This window comes from Salvelinus sp. IW2-2015, linkage group LG20 (genome assembly GCF_002910315.2).
Source record: "Salvelinus sp. IW2-2015 linkage group LG20, ASM291031v2, whole genome shotgun sequence".
In the NCBI taxonomy this organism is placed as follows: Eukaryota; Metazoa; Chordata; class Actinopteri; order Salmoniformes; family Salmonidae; genus Salvelinus; species Salvelinus sp. IW2-2015.
In genome coordinates this window covers 2,627,843-2,646,701 of record NC_036860.1, presented here as the reverse complement: position 1 = coordinate 2,646,701, position 18,859 = coordinate 2,627,843, and the positions used below count along the sequence as shown (strand labels likewise).

The following is an 18,859-nucleotide window of genomic DNA, read 5'->3' as shown; positions in this document are numbered from 1 at the left end:
GCTGTATCCTTTTGGAGTGTCCAGCAGTGCAACCCCCTGCCCACCCCCCTAACTCCCTCCATCTAACTCCCTGTTCCAAGCTCTTGCTGGCTGGGATGGATGGCAATGCTATGTAGACATCAAGACCTACAATCTAGGGAAAAAAGGGTTCCAAAATGGTTCTTCGGGTGTCCTCATAGGAGAACCCTTTTCGGTTCCAGGAAGAACTCTTTTTGATTCCATGTAGAACCCTTTTGGATTCCATGTAGAAACCTCTGTGGAAAGGGTTCTTTCTACATGGAACCCAAAAGTGTTCTACCTGGAACCGAAAAGGGTTCTTCAAAGGTTTCTCGTATGGGGAGAGTCAAATAACCATTTTAGGTTCTAGATAGCACCTTTTTCAAGAGTGTACAAATAATTAGTGGCACGTTTTTGTATTGGCCTAAAAAACATCCTAACTTCAGGAACTAAAATAAAGAGAACGTYTCAATTGAATTTAAAAGCCGMAGTTGATTAACAACCACATTGTATTTGTTAATGAGAAAATAAAATACAATTAATTTATGCATCATAAAGGCGTTTGCTGCTGCAACAGTACAGCGATTACTGTGCATAAATGTTACAAGACTTCCAAGTCCCCTCCCAATTTATTTCTTACGGTGAACGTTTGTTGAAGGCGTCATTCAAATCCTGATTTTACAACTGTTTTGTCGCTCACGTTCCTGCGGCGCAACCCTGTATCTCCTTCTCATCTTCCAGCGAAACAATTTCTAAGCAGCATTGCTACACCTCTGCACAGCACATTATGGACTTTACTGGAAACATTTTAATACATCGAAACATATCAAAGAAGACAAGGGTGGCACACATTGAAAATACTATTTTCTATATACCTTTTCCCTTTATAGCTCATGGAGCGATAGCGAACTTTCAGCGGATTTTATGGTAAGATTACATCGGAATAAATTATTACACTGTCTGTACTTCGTATGGAAATTACTTTATTCATATATCTTTATCCTAACTGCTGATACATTATTATTGTAGGCTAATGCATAAATAAACTGTAAAGTAAAGACAAATTGGAACAATTTGTTTTCAATTTAGTTGCTGATGGTGGGCGTAATGTACTGGTATAAGTCACGTTGATCAGTCCCTTAAATTTTGTATCAAATCTGTAACATATAGTAATTTTCTACATCGAGACAAGGTAGACTGTCGGATATTCTAGACAGGAGTCGGGATCCGTTGTGTGCATGGAGCGCATAATTGTGCGTAGAGAGAGAGAGCTGACAGTGGCGCATAGCTGGGGACAGGGGGACCAGTGCACAAGGTGACAGCAACCGCCACTTAGTGAATGTTCTCAGTCCAGTTACCAAAATATCATTAGAAATTCACATTGTTATTGTGTTTCGGTGATTATAATTTCAAGTAGGCTACAGGAAGGTAGGCTAATTATTTTGGAGTCATAAGTCATCTCTTATGCATCAATGTTTCATTGTGAGTGTTTGTGTGCGCGTGTGTGTCACCAACAAGGGAAGCTCTGGAAATCCAATCTCTGCGGGAGATAAAGTTGTGTTTGTGTTTTGATATTTTCTTTCTCAAATCCAATTTCTGGCCCCTTACATACATTCTCAACATCCCCAGGTGCATACTGTAGAATGAACCTAAAACCAGACCACTCATCTTGGCTGCATGTACATGTTTAAGAAACTGTAAATCAGGGTTAACTTACAAAATGAGGTCCAAGTTGATTAACATTGATTGATTTCCTCTGAATGTGTGCACCCCTACATCAGGAAATGACTAGCCACTGCCAGTATTCAGCATAATGTGTAAATAGAACAAGAGTAACCAAAAGCCTAATTCTTTGTCCTGTAACGCTTTGAATATGTAATTCTAACTCAATGCTCTCTCATATAAATTCTACAGGGGTTAATTATTTCACAAACAGGTGTCTTAAAATCTCTGCGGCTTTCAATTGGACCTCAAGAAACCCAATACTTCGAAACAGTGAAATCAATTGGCTACTGCTGGTGTGTCATGGCACAACTGTACTGAGATGCCAGCATCACAGGCCAGTGAATAGTGAGGCTTACCTCACACAATCACTCTGCTAATAACTGATCTGAGAGCAGCAAGAAYGGAGCAACAGCAAAACACTCATCATAAGAGGTTCCCTTATAGCGACATTTCTGATGGTATTTCTGTAAATGGCCTCTACTTATATTTGCTATGTGAAAGTTTAGAGAGCAAACACTCTGGTCTGGTGGTCTAACATGCTAATTGAAATGGAATAGGGATGTATTTACACTCCACTGTTGTTTTGACTTATTGCCCCTCTGTTGTGTTAACATATGGTCAAGAAGACACTGGTTAATGATGAGAGAAAGTGTTGGGAAATGAACATCTTTGGAGATTTATTTGAGCATTAGGCAATGCAGTGTTGAAATGTTGCAATCTGATCTGATTCAAAGGGAATATGGGGAGGAGGACTATACACACACACACACACACACACAACACACACACACCCACACACCACAAAACACACACCCACACACACACCACCACACACACACACACACAACACACACCACACACACACACACACACACACCACACACACACACACACAACACACCACACACACACACAACACACACACACACACAACACACAGTCACACACACAGTCACCACACTACTAGGGGTCCTGGCAGACCTTCTATAGCCACGTCGCAAAAGTAGATCCTCGTAAACTAAGTGACAGTATTTGGAGTCCTGCGTCTTAACCCACAGCCTGTGGTGCAATGCTCTAACACGGGATAATCAACTAGATTCTGCTGTGGGACGATTTTTTCTTGAGCAGATGTATATTTTTAGAATAAAACAAAATCATTTCAAACGTTGCTTACATTTGTATATGATCACGTGTCTCTCTATAATGTGTGGGAATACTGCAAACAGTATTTCCAAAATTAAAATCACTTGGAGCTGATTTCCTCCTTTTTTATGTCAATCAAAAAAAAAAAAATCTTCATAAATCTTGGGGGGGGTGAAAACCCACGGGTGCGGTTGAAAGGGACCAGGACTCTCCAGTGGAAGCAGCCTCAGAGCTGACCCACTGTGGCAGAACCGTCCCAGTGCAGAGCTCAGTTCTGCAATTTGCGGGCTTTGTGGTACCAGCTGTTCCTCTGAAGACTTAAACCCATTTACGGGGCAAGCAGGACACAGAGAGTGGAAAGAAGAAAAGAAAGAAAGAAAGAAAGAAAGAAAGAAAGAAAGAAAGAGAGAGAGAGGCAAGGAAAGAGTGACGAGAGAGAAAAAAGAGTAAAGGGAGACAGAGAATGAAAAGATTGACAAGAAAGGGAGATTAAAAGTGTTTCCATTCAGAGCTTTAGGTCCTTTATTTGACTGCCATAATGAAGCGCGTTCGGCTGTCTTCCCCTCACACACTGCTCCCATTACAGTTTCAGATCGCCATGTCTCCCTCCCTCCCTCTCCCCCTCCATAGTTTAGATATAATCAGACAGGCTGCCCTCGCCAGCCTTGCGGCATAACTCATCTTGTTTACGGATGTGTGCCGGTACAATTAAATAATAAATATAATGTTTAGCAGAGCCATGCATCTCCTTGTACGTCTTTAACCAGTCCATGTACTGTATACAGAGCCTGCAGTGGATTCCTGATCTGCAGTATAGGGTTTATGAGCACAGAGGCATCTWAAAGCTCACAGAAAGTTGTGGAAATACTGAAAAAGAGAGGGAGAGATGGGACCGTGTAAAATGTCAGGGTAGGYGAAGGAGGGAGCCATTTAGTGTGAAATTAGGAGAGCTTGTAGAGGTGCTATAAGAGACAGAGACACCCACTGTAAACGATAGGAGTGGCAACTAGCCAGGGACAGGCATCCCTTTCAACAGATTGGTTTTGACGCAACAGGCAACCAGCCAGCATCGACCGTCCCTCCTCCCTGCCACTCGCACGCTACCGTCGCAGACGACTAATCAGCCTCTTAATTGAATTGCAGCTAATCGTTKATGAGAAGACGAAACAGTACAGGCGCCAACGACAAACATCCTCAGTCCTCCTTCCCCCTTTCCTTCCCCCACTATCCTAAGCCCGAGTAGCAGCAGCCACAGGTACCTCTACTCTAACCACTGTACTCCAAATGAGACACCACGTCACACTGACAGGCCATGACACTAATCCTCAGAGACGCTGTGGAGCAGTCAGCCAAAGCCACATGGGGCTAAATTASGTGTTCACTTCCTCAGCATGCAGGARGAACATGGCAGACTAGAGTAGGCCTACATAAACATGGCTACCTTGTACCTACACAGTCCTGAAGTGCCTTAAATACAGTTAGTGGTGTAAAATTAGAGGTYCATTGTAACTCTAGAATACAGAATRATGTCATTCCGCYTTCTTCCTAGGGTGTCAGTTTAGTTAAGAGGGTTTGAGACAAACCTGACAATTAAACAATTAAGATTCTATAAAGCAGGGATCATCAACTAGATTCAGCCACGGACTGATTTTTTTCTCGAGCGGATGGTCAGGGTGCCGGAACATAATTACAAATAATTTGTAGACTGCAAATTGACCACAAGAAGCCTGAAAAACTATCATGTTTGACCAAAACATAATCACATTACATTTTTATTAAATCACACATCTCTCTATTGTGCATGGGAATACTTTGGAACAGATTTCCAAAATCARTTGGAGCTGATTTTCTGGTGTTTTTACAGTCTTTTATGCTTTCTTTTGCTCAGAAAACAGGAGGACGAATAAAATCACCTGACCAGCGGACCGCAAGTTGGGGAACCCTGCTGTAAAGACCTCTGTGAGAAGTGGTCTTGTTGAAATGGATATATTGCATTTGGAGTCTGGCAATGACATGCAAGGCTCTCTAAAATGTGTTGTAGTGCTCTCTTATTTTGGAAAACAACTCACATACCAAAAAAAATACATTTTATGACCTGTTGGCCGTAAGAAGTGACTCATGAGCCAAAACTGAGTGAAAAGAAACATTCCCAAAATAAGTCAACCTAGATGTTCAGCAACCGGACACATTTATGTGACCCCATTTATGTGAGTCCTATTAATGGTTGCCTTTTCTCTAACTCTGTAACTCTCCGTGAAGTCTTCTCCAGGCAGCCCTGACGTGGTCTGAATGAAGAAAGAGAGAGGAGCCACTTACCTGTATCTCAAAACACTATCTGGATTGTGGGAGGCAGAGAACGAGAGAGGAGCCACTTACCTGTATCTCAAAATACTATCTGGATTGTGGGAGGCAGAGAACGAGAGAGGAGAGGGAGGAATGGAGGGAGGGATTAGAAGCTAATCCAGGACACAGCCAATCCCAGAGGAGCTCCTTTTCTTCCAAGACGCAGACAAAACAGTCGCACGGATTACTGCACTTTAGTGTATTGCCTTTTTTTAAAGCATTATCCCTTTTGTATGGTGTTTCATTTCCCCCAAATGCCTGGTGTCCCGGGCCTGTGGTAAATTTGKTGAACTGTACAACAAAGGATAAAAGAGGACAACAGTCCCGGTGAGAGGGGAGCGAAGTGACAGGATGTCRCATGGACTGTGTGGTGCCACACGCAGATAAAGCGCTTTAGTGGAGACGACATGTGTAAACGGACCCCCTGCTCTTTCTGTTGGGTCTCAGAGGGACTGAAAGCTGAACACCCCTGAGGACGGTACATTCAAGATCAAACTTCTATGAGGGAATACTAAAACGACTGAGTGACTAGTGAGTTACAGGTTGGAGATATTTTAGTTGTTGATTACAGGGGAGTATAAGGTGAGGTTGCTTTCAAAGCAGGATTACAAATTCGTTTCTGAAAACACTTACTGTATCTGAAGGGAAGAAGGACTTGGTTGAGGAGACTTGCGGCTGGAAGGATCTGAGTTGTCAGTTAAGTGACTAAGTATCAAGTGTGTGTTTTGGTATTTGAGTGCAGTGTGTTCATGTGTGTAGGTGCATTAGAGAAGATTATTAGKTGACAATCAAAGGTGTCAGCCTATTGAGTCACTCCTCAATAAGCCATATCTAAAGTGACCTGGTTGGTGAGAGTTGTTGTCTTGGTGTTGTGTTGGTGTTGAAGCCTGTAGTGGTGAGAAGAGAAGGCACTGGGTGAGAGTGAAGTGGTAATAAAGAATGTTTTAAAGCTGACATAATCCCATTACAATTCCTTAACAAGTTATTTATAATCTCACAAGTTTATTGGACAGAGCACACAGGGCCAAGCAACTTAAACATAACCACTTTCAGATGTATAACACAGCCTGACTCCTATCTACTGTACTGTGCCAAACCAAGAAGGAATTTTAACTAGGTTTACAGAAAACATAAATATTTCTTCTCATTTTACGAGGATCTCGTAAACCTCTGGCAAGGTGATTAGTGTCTAGATGGGTTGGATGTTCGTTAACTGTTTGTAAACAAGGCCTTGGGTGGTTTTAACAGAAAGGAGTCTCTTTGGTAACACTGCTGGCTGTCCAGCCTTGACAGAAGACATTGGTGCTCATTTTAAAGGAGGTAGGTATAGACTTCAGTTTGGACTGATCCTAAAAAGAGAAGAACAATAATATTTTTTTGTAACGCCTCATTGCTTAACTTTGAGAGGGAAGTTTAAGGACCTGTATATTTGTGTTGCTGAAGGGAAAGGTGCATTTAAGTGACCTAATTATAGAAATTGTTGTGCACGTCTAAGATTGATTTAGCTCTAGAAACGTTCACAGGTATGAGCTTGCCAACAGAGAGAGCATCATAGTTATATTGTTAGTGTTCACAAGCAGAAACACAAGTTTAAAATAACAGTCAGGCACTACTCCAATCCACAAAGAGTGAAATGTATTTTGTCTGATGGACAGAATATGAGCATCTCTTGGTATTCTCTCACTCTTTCACTGCACAAATACTGGATGAGTTATCTTTCACTGTCAGTATATATTTGGAGCCGCAACTGGATATATTATCTGAACTGACATTCAAAAACCCACCGTCTGGAAAAAGCCTAGTGGATCCCAAGCTCTCAGACCACGTAGGCTGTGGTTATTCCAGAATCCCTGGGATGTGTCATTCCTCCTCTTTTTATTCCTCATGACTGAAAGCTGCTGGGAAGGAGGACAGGATTTCTTTGAGGCTGGAGTCATTCTAAAGCACAGAATTGGCCCTGAGAGAGAAAGCTTTGAATGTTGACTGACTCCAATAGATAACCATCATTCAGCTGAAAACTTCAGTGGGACTTCCTAAAGCCAAACTGCAGGCTTACGCTCGATGAATAGCTGGCTCTTGCTGCCGTGTGGAGAATGTATTCTACACACATTCTCAGCACACAATTTGTGTTTTTCTTTTTTTTAAGGATCCAGAAAGTTGTTTAAGTGTCTTCTAACACTAATTTTACATTGGAAAAGTTGACTGATTTCTTACAGAATTTTTTATCCCCCTGATTAATTATATTTAAAGGGTATTCATCTCTGCTACCATGAGTCTGGGAAAACTGCCAGGGATTAAAGGCCTAGTGTCAGGCTCTCAGGGGAAGAGGCGCTTTAAGAGCGAACTCTCCGTGGACATGATCAGCCCACCGCTACCAGATTTTCGTCACACCATGCACGTGGGCCGCGGCGGCGATGTGTTCGGAGACACCTCCTTCCTTAGCAATCATGGGGGCAAAGGGGAACCAGTGAGCCCCGATTCACCCACCACCAGCACGAAGACCACCCGCTTCTTCTCCCGCACCCTGAGGCATGTACGCCGGTCCCCTGTGCCCCGTGCCAGGATCGGTTCCCGTGACCTTTCACCCCCACCGCCTCCTGTCTCACCCATCATCAAGAACGCCATCTCACTGCCCCAGCTGAACATTGACATGCCCAACGGCTACCAGAGGGTGCTGTTCCCCAGCTCAGTGAGCTCCCCAGATGCCTCCCTCTACAGCTACGGTAAGAACATCTGTAATGGAAAAAGCAGCATATTGCCCCACCACAACAAACCCACACACACACACACACACACACACACACACACACACACACACACACACACACACACACACACACACACACACACACACACACACAGGGTGCCATTTCCTCTTCTCAAACCACCAAACAGTCAACAAACAGATCATTTGCAATTACCTTGGTTACACCTGCGGCACAATTACGCCTATAAACACAAACAAACACAGCTGGGGAGAGAAAGATACCGAGAGGGCATTTCCTGTCATCTTTAGTGTTTGTGTGCTGCTTGACTGCACCGCAGAAACCCAACACTCATCATCTCCCTTAAATCACTGCTGGTACAGCGAAACTGTGTGTGTGTGTTCAGGGGTAGGGGTTTTTAGAACGGTATGTGGATGTCTGGAATTCCCCCAGCCACTGAATAGTTACCCAACTCAGATGGAATGTACCCAAATAAAGAGCAGCAACAGAGGGCACAGAGAGCTAGATGATCTGGGGGATCTGTGATGTACATGTTCATTTGTATATTCTGGTCATTTCTTTAGCTCTTCTTTCTTTCCTCTCCTGTCCCATTTTCCTCTCATTCCTTTTCTACTCTCCACATCATCAACTTTTGAAAAACTTTAAGTTCCTTTCTCTTTCCCACTCTGTTATCCTCTTTATATGTCTTTCTGGGTCCTCCTCCCACTTCTCTTTCAGTAGCGGCTGAGAACTGTCCACTGGCATAAAACCAAGCCCCCCCCCCCCCCCCACCCCAGGGAGCATTCAGAACCAGGAACCAGTGAAGTCATGGCACTGTGGAATGTGTGTGGGTTGGGCTGGTGCTCTGAAAACACTAAACACCTTGCTTGTTTTATACTGTCACCCTCTGGCCAATGTGGCAAACTGCAAGGCTCCCTGACATTATTTTCAATGCACTTCTTTGAAAGTTGGTTTCTCTGTCTAATGAAAGTAATTGGATATTATACTGTATATTATTATACTGCTGCATTAATAGAATAGACAATGGCCTTTTTCAAGGCATGAACTGTTCTAAAAATGTTTTACATTTTAATATGTTTGTCTCCTTCCTGTCTGCAGGTCTGCAGTCTGGTTTCATCACACTACCCCGCCACGCCCGCCTAGATAAACAGCTGCAGGACGGCACCGGACTGTTCGCTCAGAACTTTAGCTGTGGCTCGCTCCCAGACAACGATGGCTTCGCGCTAACGCGCTCCGATTCCTTCACCTCTTTCACAGTGGACCTTGGCCCCTCCCTCATGAGTGAGGTTCTGGGCATGATTGACAGCCCCAGTTGCCTCACTATGCCCAATCACAACTGGGAGTTGGGGGAAGAGGAGGAAGAGGAGGAAGAGGAGGAGCAGAGCTCTGTGTTTGAGCTGGCTGTTCAGAGCCCCATGCTAAGCTCATCAAACCCTTCCATGTCAAGCACTCCGCTCAAAATGAATGTGAACAACAGGGGGCGCTCTTGCAGCTCAGAGTGGGCAGAGGGAGAGGAGGAGGATGAGAGGTCTCTTAAGACGCCAGACGCATCTATGGGGTCTCCTACACAGGTAGAACCAGTTATGGAAGCTGAGAGGTTCCAGAGGGCAGCTGACGTGCTGGCGCGTCACTACGGGGGAGGCTCCTTCTCCAGGAGTCATCGCAGCGATTCTGCCTCCTCCTCCTCCTCCTCACCCCTCAGCCAGCCTAAAGTCCCTTACACCTTCCCTGAGGAAGAGGAGATCAAAGTCTGAAACATTTACCAAATGTCTATCKTTGTGAGGAGAAGAACCCTTTTGATCATTAGACTACTTACTGGGTGACKTTGGTTCTGAATCCTTGCACTCAAGACCTTCAGAGGGATCCATGTTTTTCTATAAACCTTTTACATGAATGATTTGAATTGGAAAGCTCCTCCTCATAARGATAAGAGCTCTCTTGTCTACCATCTAACAACTGGATCAATACTGTCTCTTGTTCAGTTCTAGAGAAGCTTGTSTAGAGTTTCTCAGACATGATCTGACAGCAACATTGGACAGGGTARATATAAAAAACAACCTTTAAAACATGACAGGTTTCATTATATCTTCATAAGAAATATACCTTATACTAAGCAGATTCCATGAAACTGTCATTACATTCTGGGATGGATCAATCTCTTGATATTGCGCAATTCTGTGCTATAGCAGCTGCAGTACAACAGTCACACAAGATACCGTACAACAACCAGAAGGAAGGACACAGGGATCATGAGCCAAGGCTGTCTGTCAAAAGCACTCATAGTGGTCATTCACAGAAGTAAGGAACATAATATGTTTTATGTTTAGAAGACAAAGGTAGGATTTCCAGCCTAATGACACACTCCTTCTGTGAAAAGGATTGAAAGGGGAAATAAAACATGACTATCTGCAAAACTATTTGTCACAGTATGTGGATACTAAAGGGACAATACATTTTGTTTTGTTTGATTTTGTTTCTATCCACCTAACCTAAATTGACATATCTTCAGTGACAAAAGCATCTATGTTTTTTATTCAGAGTTCCGTGGTCACAGTTTTAACTTTCAGTTAGACCTAACACAAAGCCAATTTCATCATTTATCATTTCCCGAGAAAAGTTTGAAAGGAATAAAGCTTTTCTCACTAATATCTGGAATAATATCTAAGATTGCACTGCATGCTAAAGTTGAAATGAAGGGTGTGTCCTGTAAAATGTATCAAACTAATTTGGGTTACACAGCCCCATAATCGTTTAAACCTATAGCTGCCTTACAGTGATAGTTATTGTCAAGTACTTTTTCCAAGTATGTTTGTTCTCAGTGTTATGTTCATACATGTGAGTATACTTTTTTTTTAAATAACAAGGAAAAAAATGCATTGTCATACATGAAGGTAATCAAATTAAGTTGAATATTAGCTATGTTCATAAGACTACAGGCACTCTACTTAAAATGACCAGTACAGACTTGTATGTGATGTCACATATGAATACAGTATGTATACGGAATAAAATATGACTGTATAATTTCATCCATTTACCAGTAGCTGTCGTAGCAGTCATATTCTTAATAAATACCGTTTTTTAATAAGCATGGTTCTGTCCTTTTTGACACATTGAGTGGATAAAGAAAATATACAGAAACAAGCAACAGTGATTTTCAACCAGGAATGGATATTCACTATAGACCAGAGGTAACTTGATTCAGCCGTGGGACAATTTATTTCTGAGTGAATAGGGGGCCGGAACATAATGATAATAATTTGTACACTGCAAATTGACCASAAGTAAGACCAGACAGATATTGTATTTGGAAATAACATTATCATTTCATACCATACATTGAGACACTATCACGTGTCTCTCTACTTATTCAAGGGAATACCTGGGAACAGATTTACAAGATTAACATCATAATTTGTACTAAAAACTACATTAGACATACAAAGAAGGCAATACTATATTGTCCCTTCATTCAGATGTAGAAGCTAAACACTCAAATTCCACTTTCTGAGACCCCAATGACTAAGAATGAGGACTCAGAGCAGAGACACGGCATCTCTTCCTCTCTCTCTGTCAACAACTTCCTGCACACACACACCTGAGGTTATCTTGGTGCAAGTAAGATGACATTCCACAAAAGCATTCACAGACAAGCACATGTATAAACACAAATGCACTTTTACATCTACCCACCACAGCCACACACACACAATGCTGTGCAATTTCTCGGAGCAAACGAAACTCATTATCCTTGTAAACCTGCTTTATAAAGGTGAGTCATTCAGAACAAACTCTGTCTTCATCATGTGACAGGGTGGGGGAATGCATTCTCAAAGGTCTACAGTTGAAGTCGGAAGCTTACATACACCTTAGCCAAATACATTTAAACTCAGTTTTTCACAATTCCTGACATTTAATCCTTGTAAAAAATTCCCTGTCTTAGGTCAGTAAGGATCACCACTTTATTTTAAGAATGTGAAATGTCAAAATAATAGTAGAGAGAATGATTTATTTCAGCTTTTATTTCTTTCATCACATTCCCAGTGGGTCAGAAGTTTACATACACTCAATTAGTATTTGGTAGCATTGCCTTAAAATTGTTTAACTAAGGTCAAACGTTTCAGGTAGCCTTCCACAAGCTTCCCACAATAAGTTGGGTGAATTTTGGCCCATTCCTCCTGACAGAACTGGTGTAACTGAGTCAGGATTGTAGGCCTCCTTGCTCGCACAGGCTTTTTCAGTTCTGCCCACAATTTTTCTATGGGATTGAGGTCAGGGCTTTGTGATGGCCACAATATCTTGACTTGTTGTCCTTAAGCCATTTTGCCACAACTTTGGATGTATGCTTGCGATCATTGTCCAAATCTGATTGTTTTTTGCAAATTCTTTTGATTCGAAAGAATTGGCTGTAGGCAACACTTTTTCAAGGGAAGCAGGTAACAGTTATCAGCCCCCAACAAACTGTTACGATCAGTAGGTTTCCTGTATAGATCAGAGTATAGAACCTTATCCTCACACAAAAAAAGAAAATCAAGGAAACGGATTTGACGTGTGCCAGACTGCATAGTGTAACGTTTATCGTCTGGAGAAAGAGAGGAGGACCAAAGTGCAGCGTGGTACGTATCCATAATTACTTTTTATCAAGATGAATACACGAACAAAAACCAACAAAACGACCAACAAACAGTTCTGACAGATGCAACAAACACTAACCAGAAAATAATCACCCACAACTCAAAGTGGGAAAACAGGCTACCTAAATATGGTTCTCAATCAGAGACAACGATAGACAGCTGCCTCTGATTGAGAACCACACACGGCCAAACACAAAGAAATAGACAACATAGAACACCAGACGTAGAATGCCCACCCAAACTCACGCCCTGACCAACCAAAATAGAGACATAAAAAGGATCTCTGCGGTCAGGGCGTGACACATAGTAAATCTCAGGTGCTTAGAACAAGAGTTAAGAAAAGCATGGAATGCCTGGAGCTGTTTTTCATCAACCCTCCATAGAACATCAAATATCAATGAACCGTTTCCATATAATAATGTTAGGCAATATTTTTTTGTTTTTTGTACTGTTTCACAAACAAATTAGCATAGTTAGGAGCCAATTGATGATCCCATAGCAGTACTCTTGGTCTGAATAAAGAAATAATTTATAAACATTAAATAGTTTCTAAACATGTGTGAGTACTATTTCAGTAAATGTTATAATGCATGCACTGGAAGGTAGTTCATTAAGGTCACGTTGCAGAAGAAAATGTTCCATGGTTTCAATACCGCCCTCGTGTGGAATATTCATGTATAACGATTCAACGTCAAAAGTAACTAAAAATGTATTCACAGGGAGAGAATCAAGAGATTCAATAATAGAGATCATACTGCTGGTGTCCTATTATTGTCAAACACACGTTAGTTAGTCATTTTGGCTTGTAAAACTGACGCTCTGGCATTTTCCACATTTTGCACCAGGTTTGGCAATTTACCTGTCTAACATCAGCTCGTTTGCGCTGGGGTGGGAGAGGTGGGAGGTGGGGACATTTGAGAACCACTCAAATTACCTATTTTCCCAAATGCAGATGATTACAGCATGGATTTTGTCAGCTGTGGCCATGGCGCAATGCCCATGCAAATATTATTATTTTTGTACATCTTAATCACCAAAGATTTATTAAAACCATGTTTGTGAGCAGCAAAACAGTGAGCGGACATTCCCTTTTTATCTATGTATTGGACATTATTTTAGCCAGTTCCTGTTATTATTTTGGATGTGCGTAAAACCCCCTCCAAGGCCATGTGTCCATATGCCCATCATGGATCGAGAGATGCGATGATGCCGGTGACCCTAGTATTTAGAAACGTTTAAGTTATTTTCCTGTACAATTTCTTGTTTTACGTTTCCTTTAATTCAAAATCAGGCCATCAATAGGCTATCCTACTACAACAAAGTCTGGTTCATCTGCGTCGGTGCATATTTTTTTTAAATCCTGGCCATGCATTAGTCAAGCAGCCTATCAATAAAAGMTTTTAAAATTGTCTACTCATCAGAGTGCCTTGAAATATTTTGGAGGTTTTTGCCCGCATGCTTTTGTATAATTCACAATTCACACACTGTACCTGCGCCGTTACACTCAAAAGCTACTGAATTGGTGGAACTTTTGACTTCACCTAATTTTAACATTGTCATAAGAAGCACATGTTCAACTTAATAAAAAAACGAGTTTTTCCGTCTCAAGAGGTTATCCCGTTGTGACAGGGGGAATGGAAGCTTGTTGTGTGTAACAGGGAGTGGCAATTGAATGCAAGCTTAATATATATTTTTTTTAGTTAACAATTCTAGCCTGTCTATCAATGGGTAAAGGGTTGACGTGTTATGCTCGACCTGCTCAGTTTGACCACAAAACACCAGAAAATTGCCAAAAAGAGTAGAACCAGTTCACCTGCTTTTACACTATGGTTTGACTATGATTTTCAATGTTCCTTTTGAAAGAAATTATATTGAAAAAGGAATAATTTCATAATATTAAAATGAGAGTTCAGTTCCTGTAACAGGGACGTAAATTAATCACTAATCACATGAAATAAATAATTATATTCCGAAATGACTTAGTCAAAGCTACAAAATAACTAGGGCTTTACAATGATGGTGAACACTTTGAGAAATGTTGGGGTTAAGTGGATTAAAATCTTCCTAGAAGTCACAGAGGGTGCATGGAGGGACATGTCAAAATGCAGAATTTTGGCACTTTAGCAAATCTTTATTAATATTTTTTTTTAATCAGATTTATTGCATTCTCTATGTGGTCTATATGAAAGGGCACTTAATTTAATATAAACGGCTTATAAAATGCAATATTAGTGCACAATTTCTACCTAAAAAATCAAAGGGTTATGGCACTTTTAGTGGAACGACCCACCGGCATACTTAATTTCGCATGTTCAAATATCCATCCCCATTTTCAAAGAACGCGTCTCGTCCGAATACCAAAGCCACGCTCCTTCAAATGTATTTAAATGTTTCAGTCCTATAATGTCATATCAACGGCAAAAGTATATTGCCTATTGAGAACGTGCCTCGCACATGAAATACAATTAGTAAGAGCCTTTTTATTTCTGGAGAAGTGCGACTGTGATGTGTAAAGACATGTAGACCTACATGTTGAAGCCAACTAGAACAATGTGGATTGCAAATAGCATATTTAGCAAAACTGGATGCATTTTATTGTTGCTATTATTCGTTACTGTATGCTATTTAATAATTGTATCAATCCACAATATTGCGTGCCTTCCAGACGAATAGGAGTTGATTATAATGCAAAGACTGTTAATAATCTACACAATTTAAGACAACCGCATGCAGTATAAAGCCATGAAGAACGTTGATTGGCCTGTGAGTGGTCAAGCTCTTGTCACACTTACAATTTATTTATTCATCCAAACCCTGCCCTTTTGCGTCACCGCCAGCGTTTGAAATATTTCTGCCACACCCACAATTTGACAGCACTGCGCGATTGCACTAAGAGTTACCATTGTTAGATTTGTTAAAATAGAACCATGTGAATATTAAATCTTGAAATATCCTAACAAAAAACAACTCTCCTGTCTCTGTCTATACCTAACAGACATTGAAAACTTAAGTGATGATTTGGTGGATCGTTGTGAGGAAAGTTTAACCCCCACTTGCACAATTCCTTAGGCTCATCAAGATCAAGATACCATGGTTCACCTGGATCACTTTACTGACACCCATATTTCAAGAAACGTGGATAATGTTGACACAGTGAGCAAGAAAGCTGTAGGAAATATTGCAACAGCAGTGTTTATACTATTGTTAAACAATTGGGGGGTCATTGAAATGTTCAAGATAAGTGATATTGTGTTTCCTGTACAAGTAAGGTTAAACCTCTTTCAAGAATACTTGGCAATTTGGACCAACATCTCTCAGTAGTTAGAGCTTTTGTGTTAAAGCACGGCAACTATTTCTACAGTTGGAGCCTGAGGCCCTTGACATCACAGACATTGAGAGTCAACACAGCACAGACAAGCAAGACTGATGAAGAAAATAAAGAAATCATAACATCTTCTAATTTCCCAGAAAGTGGTAAGAAATTTACATTTTAGTAATTTAGTAGATGCTCTTATCCAGAGCAACTTACAATTATAAGTAAGACAGGTGAGATTGTTTTAGTCAATCATCATGTCATAGCATTGTACGTGATTTACAGCTAACTTACAGTATGTACATTTAATTGTTCTTATAATAATTTTTCAGTGACACCTGTTCTGACAATTGCATTGATTGGTGGCACTGATTCTATGGAGATTGAATCTGGAAATCTCCTTCTTGGTCAAAAGGATCTACCAGCAGCAGAACTCTCACGGATAGCACCCAGGATGTGTGATTTGTCCGGTCGTTGTGTCTCTGTCATCAACATGCTGGGCTTGCAGAGTTCTGAACTTACCCAGGAGAATCACAAAGGTCCACTTGTGCATAAGCAGGGTATCAATACTGTCCTCTGACTTCTACCATTGGGTCAGCATATTGATGAATTCAAAATGGGAGTGGGGTGGCTGGAAAGAATGCTTGGGGAGGGAGCCCTTGCCTTTACAATAATCGTCTTTACCCACAAGAATGATCAAGACTTTGGGTTGGGTGATCTAAAGGACAACAATGATCTGATGGATCTCATAGAAATGTGTAGAAATAGGTATCTCACCTGCAAAAAGAGTATGAATGATCCAATCGAGATTTCAACATTACTTGAACAGATAGACCTCATGGTGTCTGAAAATGATCCATGCTGCTACACAGGATAAATGTATGATGAAGAGATCAGGTAACGGCAACTGAAAACAGATTGGGGTGACCGATCACAAAGCGAGGAGAAAACTGCATCAGGTATGTCCTCAATGCATTTGTTGCAGCAGCCGCATATTAAAAAAGGCAGAGTGGGAATTATACGGTGACATTCGAGGGGGGGTATATTTTTTTCAGAGAGCACTGTGTGCACTGTGCACTCACACCATTTGATGAATGGAAAGAGACATCTGTTACAAAACACCAAAAAGTGTAATGACATTTGACGATTGTCATTGACCACGTTTACATGCAAATCAAATCAAGCTTTATACAGCACATTTCAGAAATGGAATGAAACGCAATGTGCTTGACAGGAAAAAACTATAAAAATAAAAGCTGCAATATTTACTACACAACAAACATAAGGTAAAAAACAAAAGAATGACACAAACTGAACAACTAAAAAGCACCCTAAGGAAAAGCAAAGCTAAAAATATATGTTTTAAGATCTATTTGAAATATGTCCACAGTTTCAGCCCCCCTCAGGTTATATGGGAGGCTCTCCATGCCTCTTGGTCCTAGACTTTGGGATAGTTAAAAGGACAGTGCCAGAGGACCTGAGGGACCTACTGGGTACATAACTTAAAAGCATGTCTGACATGTATTGGGGTGAACAATCATGGATTGATTTAAAAACCAAGAGAAGAATCTTAAAATGAATTCTAAAACTCACAGGCAGCCAGTGCAGAGACCTTTAAACCGGTGTAATGTGTGCTCTCTGTCTGGTCTTGGTCAGTACCCGTGCTGCAGCATTCTGTATGTTTTGCAGTTGACCAATGGCTTTCTTGGGTAGACCAGACAGGAGAGCATTACAGTAGTCTAGCCTACTTGTAATAAAAGCATAGATGAGTCTCTCTGTATCAGCCTGAGAGAGAAACGGCCACACCTTGGCAATGTTCCTCAGGTGGTAAAAAGCTATGTTGGTCACATTCCTAATGTGTGACTTAAAATGTAGTCCAGAATTGAAAATAACACCAAGGTTTTTTACCTGGTGTTTTATCTTTATTGCCCGTTAATTCAAATGTGCGGCTAGATTCTCTCTCTGTGCTTTGGTTCCAACAATAAGTACCTTGGTCTTTAACTGGAGGAAGTTATGAGCCAACCAAGTATTTAAATCACTAATACAGTCTAATCATTTATCCATGGAGCTAAAATCCTCTGGTGACACAGAAATGTAAAGTTGTGTATCGTCTGCGTAGCAGTGAAAATCAATGCTGTGCTTTCTGATAACGCTGCCAAGGGGTAACATATATAAACTGAACAGTACCGGACCCAAACTCGAAACTTGTGGAACGCCACATGTGATATGTATTTTCTCTGAGTTATGTTCACCAAGGGTCACAAAAAACTCTCGACCGGTTAAATAGGTCTAAAACCAATTTAGAACCGGAGAGGCCAACCCACCTCTCCAGTCTGTCCAGAAGGACATCATGGTCAACAGCGTCGAATGCAGCACTTAAATCTAAGAGTACAAGGACAGAGAGCTGTTTGGCATCTGTGTTGGCTCTATAATAATTTATTACCTTAACTAAGGCTGTCTCTGTGCTGGGCACAATAACCACATTGTATTTTTTTTTTTAAATACAGTTGGCACTTAAAAAATCATTTAGCTGTTTGGACTCCAATTTCTCCAGAACTCTGCTTAAGAATGGAAGGTTGGAGATTGGCCAAAAATTGCTAAAAGCTGAAGAATCTAGATTATTTTTATTCAGAAGGGCTTTCACCATAGCAGTTTTTAGTGCACATCAATATTCCGTTATTATTCGGGATACTTAAGTATTCTGTTTTTGAGTTGAGGCATATGAACATCATATCCCATTTACAATAACCCAAAAAGCTTGTATCCCGTTTATGAGAAGCCTGGATAAAATGCCTGGGATATGATAATCTTAGACGGAATACTGTGGTATGTAAACATCTTATCCCGTTTACTGTTATTTTTCACAGTCTGTGCAGGCTCAGTTTCACATATCATGGGTGTTGTGTGATGTTTTCATCTGATTGCCAAACAAATCACTTCAAAAAGTAGGTTTGATCCACCATAATCATTTCATAATA

The 18,859-nt window shown here is 41.0% G+C and overlaps 1 protein-coding gene and 1 long non-coding RNA gene across 3 annotated transcripts; one reads left to right on the top strand and one right to left on the bottom strand.

Annotated features, from left to right (window-relative positions):
• Positions 1-212: 212 nt before the first annotated feature.
• LOC111980311 (cdc42 effector protein 1) lies at positions 213-11,022 on the top strand. Of its 2 annotated transcripts, XM_070449122.1 has the most exons (3): positions 213-924; positions 7,459-7,931; positions 9,033-11,022. In XM_070449122.1, the coding sequence occupies exons 1-3, from the start codon at positions 785-787 to the stop codon at positions 9,686-9,688; spliced, it is 1,269 nt and encodes a 422-aa protein (XP_070305223.1). In that variant the 5' UTR covers positions 213-784; the 3' UTR covers positions 9,689-11,022. The 2 variants fall into 2 exon arrangements, with proteins under 2 accessions (XP_070305223.1, XP_023866803.1); XM_024011035.3 differs by lacking the exon at positions 213-924 and having other exon boundaries at positions 7,434-7,931.
• On the bottom strand, positions 4,753-5,310 carry LOC139029375 (uncharacterized). The gene is made up of 2 exons (XR_011481675.1): positions 5,242-5,310; positions 4,753-5,181 (listed from the first exon to the last, which is right to left on the bottom strand). It is a non-coding gene; the product is annotated as an uncharacterized lncRNA (long non-coding RNA).
• Positions 11,023-18,859: the final 7,837 nt, after the last annotated feature.

Bases quoted from the DNA above. Each gene is read 5' to 3' on its own strand.
- LOC111980311 (XM_070449122.1), top strand. From the start codon at position 785: ATGGACTTTACTGGAAACATTTTAATACATCGAAACATATCAAAGAAG. The intron at 925-7,458 runs GTAAGATTACAT...TTATATTTAAAG, and splicing joins AACTTTCAGCGGATTTTATG to GGTATTCATCTCTGCTACCA. The intron at 7,932-9,032 runs GTAAGAACATCT...TCCTGTCTGCAG, and splicing joins TGCCTCCCTCTACAGCTACG to GTCTGCAGTCTGGTTTCATC.